Source organism: Pseudonaja textilis, unplaced genomic scaffold (assembly GCF_049901715.1).
Source record: "Pseudonaja textilis isolate UNSWEBS1 unplaced genomic scaffold, rPseTex1.2 PTEXCTG203, whole genome shotgun sequence".
NCBI classification, from domain to species: Eukaryota; Metazoa; Chordata; class Lepidosauria; order Squamata; family Elapidae; genus Pseudonaja; species Pseudonaja textilis.
Window position 1 is genome coordinate 1 of NW_028262522.1, and position 24,995 is coordinate 24,995.

Genomic DNA, 24,995 nt, shown 5'->3' on the forward strand with positions numbered 1-24,995 from the left:
TTGTGTTCAATGTGGCTGCCCCATTTGGGAAGGACGCCTCCAAATGAGCCTCTAGAGTGTCCTCAACTTACGACCATAATGGAGCCCCCCACCCAAAGTGCTGCGACTATCCCCCAGTGCCTGGACAAGGACCCTGGTCTCTCCTCCTGGGCCTCCATTGTCCCCCCAAGAGAGAGGAGCCAAGTGGGGGGGCTCCCAGGAGCGAAGTTCCCCCTCGTGGAGGGGCAGGAACCAGGACGGGGGGGCCCGGCTCAGGGAGGGGGGAGCTTCCCAGGAGCAGGAGGGGCTTCTGGGGGGCAGGAAAGGCCCCTCCAGGCCACCCTTCTCTCCCCTCTGCAGGGGAGGGGAAAAGGGACAGTGGTTGCGTTTAATGTCATTGTACCTTGTACAACAAAATCTTCCGTGCCATGAAGTGCCATAACCATGAAAATAAACACAAGCATCCTTCATCCTCCACACACTGAACCGAAACCCCACCCGTGACACCACACCAACACTGCACTATACAGCAGAATTCAACAGAGCTCCTGCCCTGGGATAGAAGCTGTTTTTCAGCCTATTTGTCCTCGTTTTTATTATTCTGCACCATCTGCCAGATGGTCATAGTTCAAAAAAAGGGTTCCAGGATGAGATGGATCTTTGAGGATGTTTTGAACTTTCTTAAGGCAGTGAGAACTATAAAGCTCTTCCAAAGAGGGGAGAGGGCAACCCATGATCTTCTGGGCAATGACATTCACCCTCTGGAGTGCTGTCCTATCTGCCCCGGTGCAATTGGCAAACCCTACAGAGGTGCAGTCAGTTAAAATGCTCTCTATGGTGCAGCGGTAGAAGGTCACCAGCAGTTTTCCATTCAGTGGTTGTTTCATGAGAAGCCTCAAGTAGTGTAATCTCTGCTGGGCCCTTTTGACCAGAGCTGCAATATGAGCCCCCCAGGTCAGGTCCTCTTTTAGGGTAACAGCCAGAAACTTAAAACTGGCCACTTGCTCCATTCGGTCACCATTGATAAGGAAGGGCTGGAGGTCTGATCTCTTCCTTCTATAATCCACTATAAGCTCCTTGGTCTTATTGGTGTTGAGGACCAAGTTATTGTCTCCACACCACGAAAGCAACTGGCCTGTACTGTCCAGACAGTATATAGTTAATTGGGAATTGGGAGCTGTCCCCTTAAGGGAATGTCTCATGGGAAATGTAGTTAATGCATCATGGGAAATGTAATTCATGTCATGTGGTTCACATCAGTAATCCTGATTGGTCACTGAATTGACCCTTGGTTGGGTTGGGGGAGTTGCCTTTCTTCTTGCTTGGCCCCCAGCAGCATGTTGGAGTCTCACCCTTCGCTCCATCATTACGGGATGAAGATCACTATACTTTCACACTATGAAGTCAGCTATGCAAAGATTTGGACATTAGATGAATCTCGACATAACTGTGAGTTATGCCTTGAGGATGCCTTGTGATTCAATAAAGAAACTTTGTATGGAAGCCTTTGTAGTTTGCCTGACTTTATATTCAGCCAGCCATTGAAAGACAGAACAGGGTCCATGAGTCCCCCCACCACCCAGTTCCTCAGACTTTCCCCCCGAGCCCCATCTTTCCTGCCCCTCCCTCCTTCCCCCAGTCTGACAGGAGGGGGCCCCACTTGGGGTCAGAGAGAAAGCGGCTCCTCTGCTGACCGACAGGCCCAGCCAGGATGCCTGGAACGGTCTGGACGGAGGCAGGAGGGAAACCCGCTCAGGGTCCCCCGAGTCCCAGCAAAGGGGAAGAAATCGGGGGGAGGGTCAGAGAGACCCCCAAAGGAGGTGGACGGGTCTCTCCCCCTTGTCTTTCCATGGGAACTCAGACTCCCCTGAGGATAGTTCGAAGTCACCCATGGAGCTTTTCTTTTGAAGGCAGGATTAGAATGGAAGGAAAGGAAATAAATAGGAGGAGGAAAGGAAAAGGAAGAAGCAGAAAAGGAAGATGGGAAGGAACTGAAGTCAATAGGAGGAAGGGAGGAGGAAAGGAATAGGAAAAGGAAAGGAAAGGGAAGGGAAAGAAGGGAAGGGAAGGAGGATCCCAGAAGGAACCAGCATGGTTGCACAAAGACCCCGATAACCTGAAAGAAGACAAGAGAGACAAATATCAAAGGCAGAATCAGGGAGACGCAACTCAAGCAGAGCCCCCATTTTTAGGGAAACCAGGAAATCGGAGGCTCCGAATGAACGAAGCCAAACGCTGAAAGGAGGAAAAAGAGATTTCTTTCCAAAGGAATGGGGGGGGGGCTGGGGGGGGCAGCAGGGATGGTCGGGGCGCCCTGGATCTCCCCGGGGGAGAAGTGCTCGGGGGCGGCAGGAGAGCAGCAGGGGGAGCCTCCTGGGGAGGGGAGCCCACCCTCTCTTGTGGGGAAGGGGGTCAAGTGTCACCCCCTCCACCCCACCTACTTCCCTGCCAAGAGCTCCCAACTCCCCCAAATGCTCTGAAAGGACCCCGGCCTTCTCTGCCCCCCAGTCTCTCCTCTGGGGGTGGCGGGGCTGAGCAGCCAGGAGGGGCAGCCAAGGGACGCTCCGCTCCTGCCTTTCGCCCTGGCTGTGGGCTGAGGGGCTCCGTGGCTCCCCCCTACTGCCTCCCCCCAGAGTCGGGCCCTTCTTTATCCCGCACAACCACAGGTGGCAACCCCGGAGGAGGCGAGGAGGCCTCAGGGGTGGAGAGAGAGGAGAGACCTGCCTTGCATTGAGGTTCAGGTGGGGCGGATTCCTCCCCGCCCGACCTCCGCGGGCTCCAGTCACCCAGAACCGTCCTGCCTGAGCAACAGGAGGACCCCCCACCCCCTCCCCCACCCTACGAGGCCTCTGTGTCCAGGCCTGCGAGGCCATCCAGATGATCCCCCAGGGCCCGGAGGCTGCGAGGGCCCAGTGGAGAGAAAGCTGCTGCCCACCGCTTGGAAGACCGGGGACAGGATGGGCCCAGGATACCTGCAGGAGCCCCTCTCCTCTCCGAGGGTCCCTCCCTGCCCTGCCCCAACGAGGCAGACGGGGGTTGCCTCCAGGACCGCCATCCGGGAAGATTGCCTGGTGCCCCTTTTCCAAAGCAGCCCCGCCGCCGAGGAAGAGGCTCCCCCAGGGGATTCAGCAGCCCCCCCCACCCCCCTATTATTTAGGGAATTGTGTTTGTGGCTTTTTGTGCTTTTTCCACACAGCAAAACATTTACTATGGAATCCATTATAAGACATGCTGGAGGCTATTAGCTTGCATGGATTTTAAAAATTATTTTATTCCTTTGTCGTACATCAAGTTCCATTTCTACAGCAACAGTGCAATGTCTGTGTCGGGTCTTTCTTTAAAATATCCATCATATTTTACACCCTGATTATGACCATTATTCTCCTCATTGTACAATGGAGCCTCTTTGGAAGAGACTAACATCGGGCGCCATCATTATAACCATTGTTCTCCTAGTTCTACCAGACTGAAAGGAACAAGGAGCACTGTGATCGGATGAGATGCTCAATAGAAAAGGCGCCGTTTGACTTCCGGTTTGCAAGGCTTTGGCGGCGGCAGGAATCCACGATCATGTGTGGTTCTTGCTGTGCTCGCTGCTGGAGTGCCCCCAATCTAGCTGGATTTGGGGGTTAATAGTAACCCCATAGAGGTGACTGAAGATAGGGGAGACCCAGCAGGGGTCCAGGGGAATTGCAACCCCCCTCCTCAGCTGGCTTTACTCCTTTTTCCAAAAACGGTGGAGCGGCGGTCAGCAATGGCCACCACAAAGAAGCTTTCATCCGGACAAGAAAGTGCAGGAGGAAGCTGAGAAAGTGAAAGTTTTTGGCTGAACCGGGATAACAAATAACATCTAAACACTCTTGAAACTTAACTTCACTAAAGATACATTGTTCCCAAAGAAGATCGTAAAAAGCGGCGGAAGAAAGTTTAAAAGGGAAAGTTTGTTTTCTCTCACTCTCCTTCCCTACGGACATAGCAGATGGAAATTGGAAAAAAACGTTTTGGCATCAAGGTAATTAAATTTGAAAATCAAAGCCAAGGGGACATTAAAGATTTCTGAACATTGGAATTAATTTTTTTTGGGGGGGGGATATAATTGGGAAGGGAGAGGTACAGAATTAATATTAAGACTTTGCTGGAGGAGGCTGCTTGGAGCTTATAAGATCAGAGTTGAATTGTAATAAGACTTCTAAAAGATATACTTTGGAACTTTATAATTGAACTGTACCTCAGGAAGAGAAAGTTTAAAAAGAAGAAAACGCTAAATGAAACAGCTTGTGTTTATTTGGATTGCTTGGTGACTTTGGGACTTTTTGAAATTATTATTTGAAAGATTAAAAACTTTTGGGTTGTCTAAAAAAGTTTTCACAATGGCATTATCTGTTGAAGAACTGAAAATGGAATTTAAAAAGCTAAAAGAAGAGGAACAAGAAAGGAAGGGCTCTTCTGGAACTATTTTTCATTTCTTAGAAATGGCGATTTCTACCTATCAGAAATTACAAGAACAAGAAAGCTGGGATGAAGAAGAAGAAGCCATCTTTAATGAACAAACAACTTTAGTTGGGGAAGAAAAGGGAAAGAGGGGAAAGAGAATAGAGAATTTAAGACTTAAAAAAACAACCAGGGAAAAATAAGGTGAAAAATGGATACAATGTCAGGAAGCAACAGAAAAGAGAAATACAGAAGAGAGTGGAAACTAAGAGGGTGGAGATCAAGAGACGGGGGGTAAAAAGACTAGATCGGAGGAGAGAAGAAAAGAAAAAGGGAAGAGAAGTTATAAAGGTTTGAAACAAGGTGTAAAGAAACAGGATTTTTTCAGAGATAATGGGTAAAAATATAACTACAAAAGAGATTCTGCAAAAGTGCATAATTGTATTGTACAATTGTATTGTATTTTTATTTGAAACAATGTTAGAAAACTGGATCATTATATGATTTAATAAAATATTAAAGGGAACGTGTAAAATGCTTAAGATTTAATGATAGAGTTTAATTTGCTATGGATTATTGTTTTAATTATATTATAAACTTATTATTTTTCTATTTTAAAATGTAGTATGTATCTTTAGAATATTCTGACTACTAAGCAGAATCAGAATGAAAATTATATATTATTTTAAGTGTTAAATTTAGAGGAAAGATATAAAGGCATCAAACTTCAATCAGTGATTACAGGAGAAATATTGTGTTAATGAGAAAAGAAAAATAGATAATTGAAACAGAACAGACAAAAGATATAACATAATGATTTAAATTGAGATGAAATAAATAAAATAGAATTAAGAGAGTGAAAAGAGGGGAGAAGCCATATAGAGAATACAGAATGGTAAATAAGATATGAAAGGGTATATAAAGTGAGCATGAACTTGATTTATGTCTGTACCAAAAGATGTAACCCAGGACCAAGCTGCTTTCCAGAAAAAAATAAGTTTTATGTTTTCATGTTTTGTGTTTTGCTTGTGTATGTTTGTTTATTGGAAATTAATAAAATTTCTTTTTAAAAAAAGAAAGAAAAGGCGCCCTTTACCCAGACAAGTGCCGAGAAAGAGCACGGGGGGGGAGGGCTGAGAGCTCCAGCTCCCCTCAGAGAGGAGCGGCGAAGGGTCTTGGCAGAGGGGGGCGAGGAGGAGGATGAGAATTTTGGGGTTCCTGGAGGGGGTCTTGGCTGGTCCGGGTCAAGGAAGCAGGGCAGGCGAGGAGAAGGGGGAGAGCCGGGCTGTCTGTTGGGGAGGGGAGCTGGGGGGCGCTGCTAAGGGCAAAGCATTTGTGGGGGGGTCTGTGTGTGTGTGTGTGTGTGTGTGGCGGGGGGAGGAGAGCGCTTGGGGGAGCAGGGGGGCCTTGAAGAAAGGGCAGGAACGAGGGGGAACATGGCAGGGTGGGGGGGCAGAGCGCTGCTGAAAGGCCAGAGAAGAGCCGCCGAAGGGAGTGAGCCAAAGGGGTGCTGTTCTCTTCGACGGCTCAGCTGGCAGTGCGCCTGGAGCCCCCTGTCCTGCCTTCTCCAAATCCCCCCCTTTCCCTTTGCGCTATCCGACAGTGCCAGAAGTTCGCAAGCTCCGAGGCCTCTGCCGCCCCTTACTGGAGTCCCGCTGGAGTGCTGCCTCACCCTTCCCACAGGGGGTGCTCTTCCTCCCCGTCTTCCAAGGGGGATCCGGGGTTGCCGGGAAGGGAGAGTGGGAGAGGGAGGGAAGGAGAGACCGAGAAAAAAAGAAAATAGATTGAGCAACCTGTGAGTTAGCCAAGTCTTGGTGCAGGGCTTTAACTCCTCACAAAAGGGAAGAAGGGAGACCACCATTTTTCAAAATGGGAAGTTGAAGATGAAGGGACTTTAATTCCCAGAATTCCCTGCCCAGCATGAGGAAGTCCATGCATTATTGGGTGGGGAACACTGGGGGTTGAAGTCCATTCCTCCTCAAGTTTGAAAAACTCAGATGCAGATCAGCCCCTCTCCACATCCTGCCTCCATTTTGGGGAACAACAAAGACCCCTGAAGAGACCCTCAGTCACTGGCTATCTTGCAGCATGCAGGAACCCTGGTTTCTTATGGCCATCAGAAGTGAAACAACCTCTCCCCCAGGCCCCCCTCCCTCCCTGCCCTCACTAGGGAGGGGGTCGACCCCCTGCAGACCCCCCCTGGCACTGCAGGACCCCTGTGTGACCACTCCTCACAGCACAGCCCCCTGCCAAACCCTCTCCGAATCCAGCCCATTGGAGGCCGCTTGACTAGCGAGGAAGAAGCCAGGCCCAGAGAGGCCCCTCAGCCTCGCCCAGCTGGGTGGGAAGGTTGTCTGGAAGCCCCCAGGGGAAGCTGCTCAGAAGCAGTTGCCAATGCCTCTTTCTCAGGGCTTCAAGAGAGCGGCTGGTCCAGAGCGTCCTAGCTGGCTTGGCACCCCAGGCAGTACTGGAACTCGGGGCCACTTGGGATTGAACTACCACCCCACCTGACTGACCCTTGTGAGATCCACACAACCCACTGAACCGGGTCTCTACCCCAGTGGCTGCATTCACACCTGCATCTTTTAACCGTGATGACCCAAAGGGGCATGGCCCAAAGGCAACCCAGTCAGATAATCAGTAGGAGTCCCTTTATTAGCTCCAACTTTGCCCCCAATGTGGTGGTTACCTTCTGGGCTGGAGGAAAACTCCCAGGAACAGCCTTTGGCTGCAGAGAATCAAGACCAAAACGTGGTCAACAAACACTGTAACTAGAAGTCCAATCAAGGCCAGAGGAGGTCATTAGTTCAGCAGGGCAGGAGAAGGAATTCCAGACTTGAAGGCATGGCAATAACTCAACACGGTTGGGAAGACACCGGGAACACAGGTAAGCAAAGTCAACACAAGATAAACTCACCTTTGCTCCCAGCAGACACTGCAGTCAGCTTGCATCTCTTTTAAACTCTCTTCCCAATGGGGTGAGCCTGTGGTGCCGGTGTCTCGAATGCCCCCTACCACCTCTTAGCATCCCCAAGGGGGCTGTCAGAAGGGCACTAAGAGGCAGCAGGGGGGCATTCAAGGTACCGGCCCTGCAGGCTCACCCCATTGACTGTTGCACCACTCCAGAGCTGGTGCCTTGAATGTGGTTGTGCCGGCTTTGCTCTAATTTCCCAATGTGCTGCCGTATTCGAGGCGCCGGTTTTGGAGTAGTGCAACAGTCAATGGGGTGAGCCTGCGGGGCCGGCACCTCAAGCACCCCCCTGCCATCTCTAAGTCGCAGGAGGATGCTGCAATGGCCATAAGGGTCACAAGTCACTTCAGTGCCGCTGTAGCTTCTCATGGTTGTAAGTCGAGGACTGCCTCTTTCATGAAACGATCGGTTCCTCTGGATCGAAACAAAAGCTCCCTTCCTCCACCTGAATGAATTCCCCTTAAGAAAGGTGGGGAACCTCTCGCACCGTCTCCAAGATTTTAGGGCCTCCCCAGACAAGCGTTAAATCCCATCCTGAACTCTGGATCGCTTTCACTTGCTTGGTCTTGCCCAGCCACCTGGGGTCTGAGACCGTGTGGCTCCAGGTGTTTCTCTGGATACACCTCAGTCTCCTTCACCCTCTCACTTCCTCACAGGGAAACCTTCTCAGTTAAGGTGGCTGACATGCTAGAAAGCCAAACACGGTCCCTGGCAGGTTCATCACAACGGAAAAGGACTTTTCCCACAGCCAGTTTAACACAGGAGAATTGTAGATCTTCTGAGAATGGGATGAAAAGAGAGAGTCTGCTTTGCAAGAGTGGAACCTCCCACTCCAACGTTGTCCTCTCTGTAGCCTGTTGACTTGCCTTGGGAATGGGGAAGACTCCTCTGGCTGCCATTTTGAGAGGGTGCCCACAGCAGATCCCCTCCCCCAGATTCAAATAGGCCCCTAGCCTCAAAAGGTTGCCTCAGTTGGGGTCTCCCTTTCCTCGCCTTCCTTCTGATGTGCAACTCACATGGAGCTTTGCTTTTTCTGTCTCCCAAGTGCAAAGAGCTGATGGGCCCAGTGAAGAAGTCCCTGAAGCATCTGGATGAGCCAGAAAAAAAGCCATTAGAGAGGAAGAGCAGCTGGAGCAAAGTCGGAGTTGCCTGCTCAAGGTAGGAGACCACATGGCTGAATGTTTGAAAATCCACCCTGAACAGGAAGTTCTTGAAGAATGGAGATGGTCATTTGTGTGCCCACCAATTCTGTAATCTCTCTCTCTCCCTCCTCCCTCCCTCCCTCCCTCCCTCCCTCCCTCCCCCCTCTCTCTTGTCCAGATGTTGCAGTCAGATTTGCGAGTCAGGAGCCTTTGAGTTTGGAGGTCTAGGGGAAGAAGAGGCAGAACCTGGGGATGGAGTTAAAAGAGGAATCGCCTAGAATTTCTACATAGCCACAAGCAAACAGTCCAACTCCCCTTGAATACCTGCTGCAATGCCTCAAATGAGATGCCGTCTCCAATTGTTGAATTCCCCTATGTGGAATTATGTTGTTAAATATGAGTGTTAAAAACAAAATCCACATTTTAGTCCAAACCCCTAGAAAACCACAATACCGGCATTTGCAGTAGTCAAGAAAAGTGGCAGACTGGTCATGCCATGCTTGCATCAAACTCTGCAGACTTTATCTTGGGAGTCTTCATCACTCAAGTTTGAAGTGAGACATTCTTGTGTAAGAGGGAACTTTTGGGCCCCAGAAGAAAGCATCTCTCCATCACTGCTTCTTTGGGGCATTTCTTTCCTCCGGCATGAAAAGTCTGGGCTTCTGGCCCAGCTCCTAAAAAGAGAAAATTAAAATAGCTGTACGCCTCCTTTCAGGAATCTATGGGTATTTGCCTCCAAGTTTACTGAATTTAACACCAAGAAAGTACATAAGTTGTACAAGATGACTAGCAAAAAGAAGGTAAGAACAGAGGGGTGTCTGTGTGTGTGTGTGTCTTGTGTGTGGTGTGGTAGAATGAAAGGGATACAAATATAAATAAAGAGAAGGAAGGAAAGGGAACATTTTGTGCAAAAGAAAACCTCAGGAACGAGAGGAATTCTGGTTGAGACTTTTAGGTGGGACTGTGCTCTTTCTATCCTTCCTTCCTTCCTTCCTTCCCTCCCTCCCTCCCTCCCTCCCTCCCTCCCTTCCTTCCTTCCTTCCTTTCTATTCTTTCTTCCTTCCTTCCTTCCTTCCTTCCTTCCTTCCTTCCTTCCTTCCTTCCTTCCTTCCTTTCTTTCTTTCTTTCTTTCTTTCTTTCTTTCTTTCTTTCTTTCTTTCTTTCTTTCTCCTGGCTCTACCATTGCTCTGTTAAGAGCCAGGCGTTGGGTTGTAGAAGAGTGGAGGAGAAATCCTATCTTTAGGAGAGACTGTACATGCTCAGGGGACACAGGTTGGGGGTCAAAGCCATGGAGTCTTCTGGACACTCCTTGATGGGATTGGAATTCTCGGTGAGTCTCCAGCTCCTTTTGCTGGACTTGGCCCTTTATTAACCAATCAGAATAGAGCTGGAAGGGGCCTTGGAGGTCTTCTAGTCCAACTCCCTGCTCAAGCAGGAGCCCCTATACTGGAGGTGGGATTCTACCAGTTCGGACCGGTTCTATAGAACTGGTTGTTATGATTCTGCACAGTTCGGAGAGCCACCAAATCGTGCCCCTGGCTGGCCCTGCCCCTCTCCATCCTCCCCTCCCAGTCAGGCTTTATTGCACCTGCCCGACATCACTGACTGCGCCCTTCCCCACCCAGTCACTCCTGAAGGAATCTTCGGGTTCTTTTTCCCTTCCCGATGATGGTTGGAGAGCAGAGCAGCTTCCATGGGTGCCTCTTCCTAGAAACCTAGAAAGAGAGAAGGCGGAGCCACGTTGCTGCGATACAGCTGCAATCTTGGGGCTCTGAGATTGCAGCTGATATCTTCACCCCTGGTCGGTCCTAATGGATCTAAATCGTCCCGTAGAGACAATGATTGTAAGGGGCGCGTTCTGCTGATCCCAGGGACATCGCAAAGTCCCTGGCTGATCCAGAAGAAGCCCTTTTACCATCGGCGGAGAGGCAGCCCCCTTGGCTGCTGAAGCTGTGGCAGCTCCGGAAGAGAGAGAATGTGCATCGGCTGGTGAGAATTTTTTTTTTCGGGAACTCAAGGACACTCTAAAATGAGAAGAATCCTGTAAGACTTAAGACAAAAACTGATGGAACTGATTTAGCGGCGATTTCTTAGAGAGAATGTCAAATTGAGGCTTGGCTTTTTACTTTTACTTTTGTTTTTATTGAACTTCTATTGTGATCTAGTAACTGTGACTAGACTGGTTTTTCCTTTTATATTTATCTAATTTTTCTTTCTTTTTCTCTCTTTTTGAGAATAGAGGCTCCCTTTAATATATATATATATATATATATATATATATATATATATATATATATATATATATATATATATATATATACATGTATATTTCCCTCTTTTTCCTAGGCTTTTTGGGGAAAGAAGGGGAGTGGACTAAAGAAACTTTGTAACACTGCCAACTAGAGGCTTGAAAATACTTTATTGAAAGTTGAAAAAGCTGTGAAGGAATTCTTTCTCAAGGACACTGGAACTTGATTAGATAGAGGGAAGAACACCGGAGAATGTTTTAACAGGTGTTCTTTGGAACTTCTATTATTGAGTACTTGAAGTTTGGCTTTGGAATTTGTGGAGAAGCCATAATAAGAGCCTTGGATAACTAAATAAGATGCAGTGTGCTCTCTTTCTTATCATTCTTTAGCTGTTTCATCCCTCCTCCTCAACCCCATAGTATTTTGTAATATTTGTATATTCTATTTTCTTTTTTTTTTTTACTTTATTTTTAATTTTTAAACTTACTTTTTTTTTAAAGGGAAAGCCTCAGAATAGCTTTTCTTTTTCCTTTTGTTTATTGGGATTTTTGCCTTTTCAATTTTTTATTTTCATTTTTTATTTATTTTTATGGATTTTTTTTTTATTTTTCGAGATCCTACAGTTGGACTGGGGTGTGAAGAACCTGAAGAATTCTTTCTTTTTCCTTTTTTTGATCATTGTTTTTTAATATTATTGGGTCTTACTCTCTTTTTCTTTTCTACTATTCTTAATTTTTATTTTACAATCATAATTGGCCATCTTAAAATAGGATTAAGGTCTAGAAGAACCTGAATAATCTCTTTCTTTTTTTTTCTTTTTAATCTTCTTTTTCTCCCTCTCTTTTTAATCCTGGACTCTTTATTTTTTATTGGCTTTTTTTTAATGTTTTTCTTCTTCCCAATTGGATTATAATTGGCTACCCTACTGATTGGATTAAAGGAGCTTAAAGATCTTGAGTTATTCAAATGAGTAAGAAAACTTTACCTTCTGGCAGTTCAACTTCTGCTCCTGCTTCTCCATCAACTGGAGGACGACTATCAATAATGGCGAAGCAAGATAAAGTACAAATGGATCTAGCAACGATTATAAAAGGAATACAAGAACTCAAAATAAGCATTGACCAAAGAACAGAGAGTATTGAACAAAGAATTGCAAAGACTGATGAAAAAATTGAAAACTTTCAACAGATGATGGCAAAACAGGAGGAGAGACTCCAAAAAATTGAGGAGAAAGATAAACAAAGAGTTTAGACAATTGGAAATATTGTTAGCAAGTTAACAACGGTGCAACAAGATATAAATGGGATGTTGAAGTGGGAGATGGATAGATCAGAATTTTATCTCAGATTTCAAAATATTGAGGAAGAAAAAGGACAGGATTTGGCGGCTGTAATGATAGAAATTCTGGCTGGAGCCTTGGAGATAACAGAGGAAAAGATGATGGATGGAGTAGATGAGATATATTGTGTTTTTACAAGATATGCAATGAGGAATAAGCTACCAAGGGAGATCCATGTCAGATTTACTAAAAAGTCTATTAAAACACAAATATTACAAGTCGCAAGAGATAAGGTGTTGAAATATAAAGGTAAGGAGATTATGGTTTTAAAACAAGTGCCCAGAAGAGTGAGAGAGATGAGAAGAGAATATCAATTTTTGACCAAAAAGATATTGGAAAAAGAGGTGAATTATAGATGGTTGATCCCAGAAGGATTAATGTTTATATGGCAAGAACAGAGACACAGAATCGACTCAATTGAAAAAGCAGAAATATTCCACAACAAATTTTTTTGGAAGAAGAGAAATAGAGACAGAAAAAGAAACCTTTGCAATTGAGCCTCAAGAAGACCAGATGAGATCGGGGAAGGAAGAAGGTGCAGTAGGTGGACAAATGGAGACCAAAGAACAACGTGAAGTAAGATCCACAAGAACTGTTAGACCTAAATATAAAACATAACCATGGAGGAAAAAAAATTGATTTCTATGAATATAAATGGATTGAACTCAGCTATTAAAAGAAGAAAAATCTTTCATAAATTAGAGAAGTTAAAATTTGAGATAATATGCCTACAAGAAGTACATATTAAAAAAACAACATCAACGATTATTGGTAAGACCAAAACTGGGGGAAATTTTTACTTCCTTGACTAACTGTAAGAAAAGAGGAGTGGTCCTGTATATTAAAGAAACTATTGTAGCAAAATTGGTTTATACTGATGAAGATGGAAGAGTATTAATGGTTGAAATAGTGGATAACAATATAAAAATATTACTTGTTGCAATCTATGCTCCGAACGATAAACAAGAAGAATTTTATAAAAAGTTACATATGAAATTAATTGGACTGGACCATGTCAATATAATTATGATGGGAGATCTTAATGGAATTGTAGATAATAAATTGGACTATACAGTGACAGCATTAAAACAAAATAGAAAGACTCTCCCTAAATCCTTTTTTAAAATGGTAGATGAATCAAATTTAAAAGATATATGGAGAGAAAGAAATGGTAAAACGCAGCAATATACTTTTTATTCAAATAGACATTTATCATGGTCCAGAATAGATATGATTTGGACCTCATCAGAACTAATATCTAACATTCAAGAAATAAATATAGAAACGGGTATATGGGCAGACCATAACCCTATGACAATTAAATGGAAAGGACAAAGAAGAAGATCTAGATGGACATTAAATGACTTGGCCCTTTATTAACCAATCAGAATAGAGCTGGAAGGGGCCTTGGAGGTCTTCTAGTCCAACTCCCTGCTCAAGCAGGAGCCCCTATACTGGAGGTGGGATTCTACCGGTTCGGACTGGTTCTATAGAACTGGTTGTTATGATTCTGCACAGTTCGGAGAGCCGCCAAATCGTGCCCCTGGCTGGCCCTGCCCCTCTCCATCCTCCCCTCCCAGTCAGGCTTTATTGCAGCTGCCTGACATCACTGACTGCGCCCTTCCCCACCCAGTCACTCCTGAAGGAATCTTCAGGTTCTTTTTCCCTTCCCGATGATGGTTGGAGAGCAGAGCAGCTTCCATGGGTGCCTCTTCCTAGAAACCTAGAAGTTTCCCCCACTTATTCAGCCCCTTCTTGGACCTGGATGAACATTATGCAGCATTGGAGGTTTGTGACCTGGTCGATGATGTGGCTGCCTTGAGACAGGATCCCTGCAACCTCCTCCTGGGAAGAGTCCCAAGGTCCCCTTTCTCTGGACATCTCCAGCGCTTCACAGATGAGACAGGCTTGGAGGAAGAGCAGAGAAAGGTACAAATTGTAGTGTGGAAAATTAAAGAGCCTGAAAATGGCTATTTTATTTCTCTGGTTGATGAAAGAAAAAAATTAACAGTGGAAATGTCTTTACACACTTAATTTTCTTATTTAGTTTTTTTTTTTTTTTTGCTGTGAAGTACATACAATCCCAAACTGAAATCCCAGACAGCTGTTCTGCTGAATTCTTTCTGCAAAGGAGGTTTTATCAGGAAATCAAGAAAGACTCATATAAGAGGGATGAGCTGGGGGCCAGTCAAGCATGGCATTTCACATCATTCTGGCATTTTTAGGGAGAGGATTGGGCAACCAGGCTGGTGTTTGGTTCCCAAAGCTTCCTCCTGATCTCTTTTCCTACACATTCTCTCACCACCCACCCACATGTTTAGCTGCTGTCAGTGGGAACAAGTGCGTCAATCGTTTTTATAAGGTATCATGTTCAGTAGCTGTTGCTGAACAGCTGAATTCCTCTGAATTTTACAGAGATCTCTTTAGCAATATTTATTGAGATGGGAGGGAACTGCAAGAATTCCAGTCGTTCAACAATTCCCCATTTTGTAACATATAGGTATCATTTTCTTTGACTCCTACATACTATCAAAATGGAAATGTAATAAAAGAAACATTAACAATTCTTCCACTATCATAATGATGTTATATCTCATGTTTTTACATTTGTTCTGGCTGTGAGATGCTCCTTTGTGTTCAGCTCCGGCTTCAGAATTATAATGTAGCACTTGGGCATGAAGATGCAGCCCAGCAGACCAGCACTGGAGGCCAGGATGGAGAAGATTTGCACAGCCACCATGTGTTTCCCTTTGGTGCTCAGGTAGGTAGGCACAAAACTCACCCAGACACTGCAGAAGACCAGCATGCTGAAGGTGATCAGCTTGGCTTCGTTGAAGGCCCCAGGCAGATTCCTGGCCAGGAAAGCCACCGTGAAGCAGATGGCAGCCAGGAAGCCCATGTAGCTGAGGGTAATGTAGAACATGACAATGGCCCCTTGGTTGCATTGCAGGATGATTTCTCCAGGCTGGGAGTGAAGGTCAGAGTCAGGGAAGGGGGGAGAAACTCCCAGCCAGATGGAGCAGATGATAACTTGGACACCAGAAGAAGACAGGATGATGGAGTTGGCCAAGCTCTTCCCCAACCATCTCTTTGCTCGGTTTCCTGGTTTTGTGGCCAGGAAAGCCAGCACCACCATGATGGTTTTGGCCAAGAGAGAAGAAACAGCAACTGAGAAGATGATGCTGAAAACCGTTTGTCGGAGAAGGCAGGTGGCTTTCCTTGGTTGACCAATGAAGAGAGAAGAAGACAAGAAGCAAAGCAGGAGGGAGACCAGGAGGATGTAGGAGAGGTCCCGGTTGTTGGCTTTGACAAGGGGAGTTTCTCGGTATTGAATGAAGATGATTAAAACAAGGCCTGTGGTTAGGAACAAGAATAGGGCAAAAGAAACCAGGATGATGCCCAGAAGTTCTTCATAAGACAGGAAGGTTATCACTTTGGGGATACATTGGACTCTTTCTTTATTTGGAAATTTGTCATCCGGACATTTGGTGCATTTTTCTGTATCTGAGAGAAAAAAAAAAACAACCCCATATTTCTTTGTCCTTTGCATTTCAAAATATATTGTACATTCTTTGGGAACAAGTGATTATCAGGAGCATTTTCCGGGATGGATTTCTTAATATCTCCAGAGTCAAAAAATAAGTGTATCACTTTTTTAAAAAAGATAGCTACAGTATATTTTTGATAGGCTATGAAATTGAGGGAAGCTTTGGACTTGAAAGATTTCCTTTGTAATGTTCAGAATATTGATAGGAACCTCCATTACTAAAGGAAAATAATGAATCAATTAATCTTTCTAGAGAAACTTACGTGCAAGATGGCAATTCTTGTCATACTTGCCTCAGAGGTGGCTGGCAGATCAAGTGACTGATGCAAATAATTTGGAATGGCCATTGGAGCACTGGTGATATGGGTGCAGACACATACAAGCATAACTATCCATGCCACCATATTGTGTATCTCATACATCAGTAACACCTTTTCAGTGTTCCTCAAAGGGAACCCATGTAGACTGCATTGCAGTCCTCCTTTCAGGAGGTGGACCTAAAACCATTCCTCGTGTTTCAAAGAACTCAGGTGTTCCTAGAGAAGTAAATGTGGAAGGAAGGACACATCCACCCTAAAAAGAATAAATATTTTTTCTGGCAGTAGTAAAGCTTGTCCAATCTGCTACAGCCACCTCTCTCTATCCAGCCCTTCCTTCACAGTCTTTTTGCTCTTCTGTTTAGATAAGAAATGAGGCATTTCGGAAATAAACCAGAAACCAATTAAGCTTAAAAGTGTGTTTTAATTCACACTTTCATGACAATACTCTGGATGGATCCAGTTCCACCAGGCCTCCCATTTTCCTTTGGTGTCACCCACCTTTCTGAATGGAGAAGGTCCCCTCCGGACAAGGAACACAGTCGTAACAGCAAACTGGCTCTTCTTCTCGAACCCTCTTGACAAATCCAGGATGACAACTTTCCACACATTCAGATTGAGGAAAGGACTGAGCAGAAAAAAAACAGGATTTCCAAAGGAAATGTGTTAGGACTCTCCATCCATGGAAAATGGAGGTAAAAATGGATATTAGACAAGATATTAGATATTAGCCTCTGGTCTTCACTTAAGTAAATATAAAATCTCTCACTATTTCCAAATGGTTGGAGATATAACTTCTGGAAGATTTTTCCTTTAGTTCCTCTCTTTTGCTTTTAGCATCTCACATTGCCAAATAAAAAGGACTTTATTAAATAGAAAAGTCTGGAGAGATGGAACCAGGGGTAGGATTGTACTGGTTCTGTCCAGTTCTATAGAACCAGTTGTTATGATTCTGTGCAGTTTGGAGAACCTGCAAATCGCACCACTAACTGGCCCCTCCCCTCTCTGTCCACCCCTCCCCTCCATGCCCAGTCAGTTCTTTTTGTGTGTGTGTGTAAATTTTATTTGAGTTTTCACAAAGAGAAAAACAATACAAATAAAACATCTTTTTTGAAAGTAGCGTAATCCCGGGTTACATTCTTTGTACAGACACAAATTCAGGTTCATGCTCATTTTTATATTCTATTCCATATCTTATTACTATTTTACATTTTCTGCATGGCTTCTCCCCTCTTTTAATTTTCTCAATTTTATTGTAATTATCTCATCTCAATTCAAATCATTGTATTTATATTTTTTGTCTGTCCTGTTTCAACTATCTATTATCTTTTCTCATTAAACAAAATTTATCCTGTAGTTACTGATAGGGGTATGACGCCTTTATATCTTTTCCCTAAAGTTGTAACATTCAATATAATACATAACTTCCATTCGGATTCTGCTTGGTACATTCTTAAAATACACACTGTATTCTTAAAAAAAGAAAAAATATATAAATGTATATAATTAAAACAACACATTCCATTCCAATTCAATTCTATCATTAATATTAATATTCATTAAAATCTTAACTTCTTTAACATTACTTTTCAATTAAATATCATACTTCTATAGGAACAATTATAAGCTTTCCATAATTAATTCCTATTATTATCACGCATGCATGGCATCGCCTGCAGCCTGCTTTTGCCCACTCACCAGGCCAGCCATTGCTGCATGCCTTCCGCTGTGGCGCTGCCTGATCTCCCTGGGTGAGTGAGGTTCTGCAAGCTCCAGGGCCCAGACACCTACCAGCCAATACCTGTCACCTTTACCCCCCACCCCACTTGCCTTTTGCTGCTGCCACCCGCCACCCTAACCCCCAGCAGTGAGGCAGAGGTGTGGGGGAGGGAGACCAGAGAGTATGGCCCATTTGCCTACCATCCCTTCCCTCTCCCACCCGCAGCCCCTTTGTTGGACCCAGAATAATCACCCCTGGTTGGCCCTGCCACGCCCACCCGGTTGCACCCATGTAGGCAACAGGCGTTGTCATTTTGAAGTTGAGGGAGAATTTGGGGAAGGAGGTGGAGGGTCCTGCAGTGGCTGGTACAGGAGCACCATTGAGAAGCAGGGAAGTGGCCTTCTAGTGATCCGACCTGGTGTTCAGGCTGGAGGCGGGCCACGGGAAGTCAGAGCACCGAGGGAAAGGGGGATTGCCAGGTGGAGCTGCCCTCTCCTAGAAGAATTGGGACCATTGGGGTAGTCCTAGGAATTGGGTGAGTCGAGCTGCAGCTCCTTGCCTTCTTAGCTCAGGGAATGGCCGCTTTCTGCAGGAGGGGGACTGCAGAGGGGGCAGGTCTACCTGAGTGACTCCTCCGGTGTCTTCGCCAGATTATTTGGACACATACAAGCGAGTGCAGTTAAAGGCACTGCTGTTGCATGTGAGCTCAGGCCTCAATCCGTGGCTCCGTAAAGCCAACACCAAAGAAGTGGGCAATCAGGTGAACCTGTGGTGCAATGCCCACTCGGATCTCGGCCGCTCCAGGCCGTCCGACCTCAAAGCCCCTCAGGAGCCGCCATTCCCAGGCTTCTCCTCACCTGTGCTTGGTCGCCCTCTCTTCACCTTGCTGAAGCGGCTGGCCCTGCCCCTCACCCTCCCCTCCCTCGCCTGGCCTAAGAAGGTGAGGGTGACGGTGGGGGATAGCGAAGCGGCCGGGTCCCTATCTTCCTGACTCTCTCTCCCACTCTGTGTGTGTGTGTGTGTGTGTGTGTGTCTCCCTGAAAGCTGTGGCATGGCCAAGCCAGCAAGCTCTCCTTGGCGCTCTTCGTTACTTCTTTCATTTCTTCTTTTTGGAATCCAGACTGACTGAACCATGGTGGAAGCATCTCTTCGGGTGACCCTCCTCTTCCCTCTCCTCCTCTTCTCATAACTGGCAATTGTGGTGGGGCCGGGAGGATGCATGCGCATGGGGAGATGCTCCTCAAACAAATGCCAAAGCACAGCAAAACCTGGTATGGGGTGGGTGGCTGCTCACTTGAGGAGCGAGCGTCTCCCCACACAAGTGCACCCTCCTGATCCATCCACAGCTGCCGGGTGTGAGAGGAGGAGGAGGAGGAGGAGGAGGAGGAGGAGGAGGAGGAGGGTTGCCCGAATGGACGCTTCCACCGCGGTCTGGCAATCGTTGTTCAGCCAGTCTGGATTCGAAAAAGAAGAAATGAAAGAAGTAGTGAAGAGCGCCAAGGAGAGCTTGCTGGCTTGGCCATGCCGCGGCTTTCAGGGAGACACACACACACACACACACACACAGAGTGGGGGAGAGAGAGGGGAAGATAGGGACCCGGCCACTTTGCTATCCCCCATTATCACCCTTACCTTCTCTCACTGCTCCATTTTGTGAACCATCTATGGTTTAGTATCTCCTTCAAACTGGTGAGAAACCCACAAGGGCTGGAGAATGTGTCACTAAGGCACATTTTGTTTGTTTGCTCCTTGTGCCCAAACTAGCAAAGGAAAAAGGGAATTCTGTTGACTGGGGCCTGAATTCAGATGAATTTGAATCATGATTGGGTGGAGGTCCTTTTGGTCCCATTGGGAGAGAAGCTTCATCCTGCTTGGGGAAAAGTGTCCCCTGAAAGTGCCAATGTCAGCCTTCAAGATCTACTATTGCTTTGCATCTTTTGGCTGCCATAAGTAACGGAGGGGGGGAGGGGGTAAGTCTGAGAAGAGAGCTGGAGGTGTTACATTCTACTGTTGTGTAAATGAAGGGGGGAGTATAAATTCCTGCTTAGGTTTCTATTTCTCCCTTAGCTTTCTTTTCTCTGCGCAGCTGCAAAGCTTTATCAAAATATGCCAAGGTCAACGGACAGAGGCCTCATCATCACCTGAAGATCTCCACATGATCATATCCAGAACTTTTAATTGGAAGAATCTTTTGAACTATTGGGGGTGGGAACATTTCCATCACTTTGTATATGTGATCTGTGCACCTAATTTCTCAAATTCAGAATTCTACTGCTGCTACCACTTCATTTTAAGTAAAAGATATCTTGTCTCTAATCTAAGGAGTCTAAGTATTTCTTTCTTGAATTTTGAATGGAGCACCACCTGACATTATTCTGAATCTCACTCACCAACCCACCCGGAGAAAATATCCAGTTTCTTCCGAGGGTGTCGGAACATCATGTCATCTCCAGAGAGTGACCAGGAGGACCTGGGCACCATGGGAGGGCAACCTTCTTTGCTGATACTGAAGGTAGCAGCAGCTGAATTGTTGGCGGAGCTCAATCTGGAAGAGATCCCAGCTGTCAAGCCCAGATGGTCCTTGGGGGTTGACTGGAAGGATCCAGAAGAGCCCCCCCCCCCCGAGTCACTACCACCCGACGGCATGGGAGAGAGGAGCCATGGCAAGAGAGGGAAAGGAGAGATCTTTTACTGGACCAAGCCAGGCAACTCCTCAATGAGGCGTTTGGACAACCCCATGCTGTACAAAGGTATGAGAGGGAAGGGGGATCAGCCACAGCCAAAGACAGCCAAGCTGCCCCCACCCCCATAATTGAGCCTGCACCAGTGCAGCAACCAGCTGCGGCCCCGGGGCCCCCAGCAGGGGGTGTGATTCCTAGAAGACGCAGAGCTCTTAAGCTGCCTCCATTAGACGTGAAATTTGGGGGAAATCTCTAAGACTTGGGTTTCTTCCTAGCACAAGTTTGGAGCTATATGGAAGAATACGGGGAAGAGTTCACCTCAGAAGCAGCCAAAATGAGATGTGTTACCTGGTCCCTGGAGGAAATAGTTGCAGAGTGGATGGTGACTTTGTATAATGATAACTCCCCCCAACTGCTGAACTATAATGTATTCATGACTGCGCTGCGGGCAAGATTTGAGGACCCACTGGCAGAGCAAAAGGCCAGGATCAGGATGAAAACCATAAATCAGGGGCGGAGGTCAGTGGCTGACTACACCCAAGAGATTAGACAGCTGGCGTGCCATATCCGAGGCTGGTCCCAGGGAGCCCTGATAGAAGCATATAAAGATGGTCTAAATGAAGACATATACCAGAGATGCATTTCCAGAAGGGACCCCAATGACTTGCAGATGTGGTACTTGCTGGCAGAAGAGGTGGAAATAGATTTGACCCGAAGCAGACGCAGGGGGGGCTCTGGGTGGAGCAAGCCTTCCCGCCCCATGCTTCCAAGAGGTCCCAAAGCCCCCGAAGGGAGGAGTGACGGCAAGACCCAAATCCACTGCCTGCTTCCGATGTGGGAAAGAAGGTCAACGGACTGGGAATGCAGGGTCAAGCTGGATCCAAAGGGGGTGCCAAAAGGAGGGAGGAAACCTGAAAACCCCCCAGCGAAGCCTCACGAAACCGCGCTAAAGGCGAGGGAAGTTGTAAAAGTCACCCCTCCGGAAGGAGAGGAGCTGGGACTTCCGACCGCCTCCGGGAGAGTGAATCTGACTCAGAAGACGACTTCCTGGTAAGTCCAAACAAGGGCCCCATGACTATTCCAGTAAAATTGAGGGTACTCACTTCAGGAACCGAAGGGGAGATGCTAGCCTTACTAGACTCTGGGTGCACGAGGTGTGTAATCAACACGAGAGCAGTTGAGGGGATGAGCCTAAGACTGAAAACTTTAAAAACGCCCATAGCCTTTTGCCAATTGGATGGATCAGTGGTGGGAGGCTGCCCTGCACGTTTCATAATGGAACCCCTAGAAATGACCATGGGAGAGCATAAAGAGACTCTGTGTTTTATTGTGGCCCCTGGGATGGAGCAACCGTTAATACTGGGATTACCATGGCTCCAGAAGTGGAACCCCCACGTGAACTGGAGGAAGGGGTCGTTGCGCATACGCACCAATCAGCGACCGGAAAGGGAGGGGGGATCTCAGCCGAAGCTTCCAAATCCGGTTGAGTTAGCCTCCACAGGTACCGAGGACTTGAAGGGGGAGGAAAAGATTCCGAAGGAATATTGGGATCTAAAGGAAGTGTTCAGTGAAAAGGCATCAGATGAGCTCCCCCTGCATCGGTCAACAGATTGTGGTATTGAAATTTTACCTGGGGTAACGCTCCCGAAACCGAAGCTATATTTGATGACACCATGGGAATTAGAAGAGCTGAGATCGTTTATCGATAAAAATTTGGAACGTGGTTTCATCCAACTCGCTAGACCCCGGGTAGCGGCACCAGTGCTATTCCGTGAAAAGAAAGATGGCTCCAAGCATTTGGTAGTGGGCTATAGAAACCTGAACGCAATTTCCGTGGAAAACGTGTACCCCCTTCCCCTGATGAAGGACATGCTGGCCCACCTGGCTAAGGGAATTTTTTTCACGAAGCTGGACTTGAGAGAAGCATACTACCGAATGCGAATTAAGGAAGGAGATGAGTGGAAAACCGCTTTTAACTGCCCGATGGGTTGTTTCCAATTCAACGTTCTCCCATTTGGCCTACAGGGGGCTCCAGCCGTATTCATGCAGATGATCAATCAGGTGTTACACGAGCATTTATACAAGGCGGTTTTGGTTTACCTTGGTGACATCCCAAAAACAGGTCAAGGAGCTCTGGGGAGATCAGTCATAAATTAGAACACTTGCTAAGCAACTGGCCATTAAGCGAGGACCACTTGTATTTGGTTTGTCAGTCACATGGCCACATGGCCATGCCCATCTGGTCATGTGACCACCAAGCCACGCCCACAAATTAAGCCACACCCACAGAACCGGTTGTTACAAAATTTGAATTCCATCCCTGGATGGAACTGAGAAAAGTTTTCAGCATTAAGTGGTAACCAGTTGGTTCCTTCTCATGACCCCATTAACACGCGTTTCTCCCCTCTTCTTACACCCATAATTTTAAGGTGTGATATCAGAACAATCTTGATAATCAATCTTGAACTCAAAGCCTTGGAGCTGCTTCCTAGGAGCAGAAGGCCCATTGCTCCGTCCCAGGGAGGGTGAAAGGGAGGCATGTAGAGCTCTGGCCAGGTCCAGCCTCCTTAAGAGCCTCCCAGATTATGGAGCTGCCCCTTCAGGAGACACTTTTCCCCAAGCAGGATGAGGAGAAGCTTCTTTCCCCCAATGGGGCCAAAGGGATCTCCATCCACTCACGATTCAATCCCATCCGATACAGTCCAAGTCTGGATTCAGGCCCCGGTCAGCAGAATTACCACCTTCGTTGCTCTTCTGGGCACAAGGAGCAAACAACCAGAAGCTACTAGTGACACATTCCCCAGCCCTTGTGGGTTTCTCACCCATTTGATGGAGACCCGTAATTGTATGTGGTCCACAAAATGGAACAATATCGAAGCCTCCTAAGCAGCCTAAGGGAAAAAATCCGGTTTCTACTGCCCAGATTCAATTCTTGGTGAAGGTCAACCACCTTTGGGGAATAGCATCAGCCCTCTTGAAATGGGACCTCAGGCTTTGGAAATCAGAGAGAAGACATCAAAACTTTCTCCTACCTTGTTGAGCACCTTTAGCAGTGAAAGAACATCTTGCTTGATAGAAAGTCTCTGTCTTTCAAAATACGCCAGAACCTCTCTCTTGGGATCATCCCTGGGAAGAACCAAGACGCCCGAAATGAGCAGATCTGCTGCTACCTTTCCATTTGGGTCCATGTAGAGTTTAAGGTCTGAAATATTGACAAACTCATTCTTCTCCAGGAAAGGATGGAACTAGAATGGGAACATGCAGCAATTTTAAAAGCAGAAAACTTTGTTTCTTATCCCAGACACTTTTTCAATATTTAATCTTTCTTCTTTGGTTGTCTAATTTACAGACATGCTTGATTAGGAAAATAGGTGTTATTACTATCTTACGAGTAAACGAATGAAGTTCAAAAAATTTGTCAATCATAACCCGACAATATAGATTTTGACAAAATATAGTTGAACAACAGAAAAAAGGAGATTTATGAACTCCCTGAAAGCAACAGGTTGGTTATCAGAAACACGGATTTCTGAAGAGGAAAATTGTCAGGGTCATCCTCTCCCAGGAAGCCCAGACAGGAAACCTGAGCTAGGCCCACTTCGCTGTAATGCTGCACTGACAGGATTTGGGGAGTCAGAAAGTACAAATCTCCCACTGACCCTTTTTTTTTTAATGCAGCTGTAGGTGTCCTCCTCTTATCTGGTTCTTCCCCAGGCAGAATCTCTCCTCCACCCCCCAAAAGTCATTCCCTCCTATCACTGCCCTTTCTAAATGGATCGTGGGAAAGGGGGGATATAACTCATGTGCTCTATGCAAGTCATCCTCACATATTATTTCATTTCCTAAATACATTATGGAAATACTGCTGATATAACTTGATCTCAGGAAAGAGTAACAAACAATTTTGTGATGTGATCAAAAACCCAGTTAAGTGAGGGGTGGATGGTATGATAATTAAGTGGATAAAAACTGATTTAAAAATGGTACTCAAATAATCTTTAGTTTTTATAATCTTTGTCATGAAAGTGGGAATATACTACATTTTGTCATTAGGTCATCAATTTTTCTATGTTGTCATTAATATAATAGGGTTGATAAAACACTATTATACAAGATTTATAACAATTCTCAGGCAAATATACTTTTATGTTATTTAAGCATTACCAACTTTCCAGAAAAATATTTATGATTTCCTCCTAGAAACAACTGTATGACTAAAAAGCAATTGAAAATTATCTAGGTTTTAGGATTTGATAAATTATAGTATCTCATATAAGAGATACAAACACACATGCACACACACACACTCACACACACACATATACACACACAAAGAGAGAGAGAGCTTTCTAACCCTGCTATTTTTGATTCTGTAAGGATCTCCTGCTGGAGCAGCGGGTTGGACTAGATGACCTCTGAGATTCGTTGCACACCAGCCCTAGATTGCTGTGCTGCTTCAAAGAGTCTTCTGAAGGGGCGTGTTCTGCTGATCCCAGGGACATCGCAAAGTCCCTGGCTGATCCAGAAGAAGCCCTTGTACCGTCGGTGGAGAGGCAGCCCCTTTGGCTGCTGAAGCTGTGACAGCTCCGGAAGGAAGAGGCAGAAAGAGAAAGTGCATC

At 46.0% G+C, this 24,995-nt stretch overlaps 1 protein-coding gene and 1 long non-coding RNA gene across 4 annotated transcripts; one reads left to right on the plus strand and one right to left on the minus strand.

Moving 5' to 3' along the window:
• Positions 1-6: 6 nt before the first annotated feature.
• LOC148123830 (uncharacterized) lies at positions 7-9,320 on the plus strand. Of its 2 annotated transcripts, XR_015740509.1 has the most exons (4): positions 7-1,428; positions 8,427-8,539; positions 8,702-9,077; positions 9,239-9,320. It is a non-coding gene; the product is annotated as an uncharacterized LOC148123830 (long non-coding RNA). The 2 variants fall into 2 exon arrangements; XR_015740508.1 differs by lacking the exon at positions 9,239-9,320 and having other exon boundaries at positions 8,702-9,187.
• A 4,825-nt stretch (positions 9,321-14,145) lies between these two features.
• LOC148123831 (vomeronasal type-2 receptor 26-like) lies at positions 14,146-23,713 on the minus strand. 2 transcript variants are annotated; one of them, XM_087918687.1, is made up of 3 exons: positions 23,409-23,713; positions 16,477-16,603; positions 14,146-15,465 (listed from the first exon to the last, which is right to left on the minus strand). In XM_087918687.1, the coding sequence occupies exons 1-3, from the start codon at positions 23,562-23,564 to the stop codon at positions 14,705-14,707; spliced, it is 1,044 nt and encodes a 347-aa protein (XP_087774813.1). In that variant the 5' UTR covers positions 23,565-23,713; the 3' UTR covers positions 14,146-14,704. The 2 variants fall into 2 exon arrangements, with proteins under 2 accessions (XP_087774813.1, XP_087774812.1); XM_087918686.1 differs by having other exon boundaries at positions 14,146-15,615; positions 23,409-23,712.
• Positions 23,714-24,995: the final 1,282 nt, after the last annotated feature.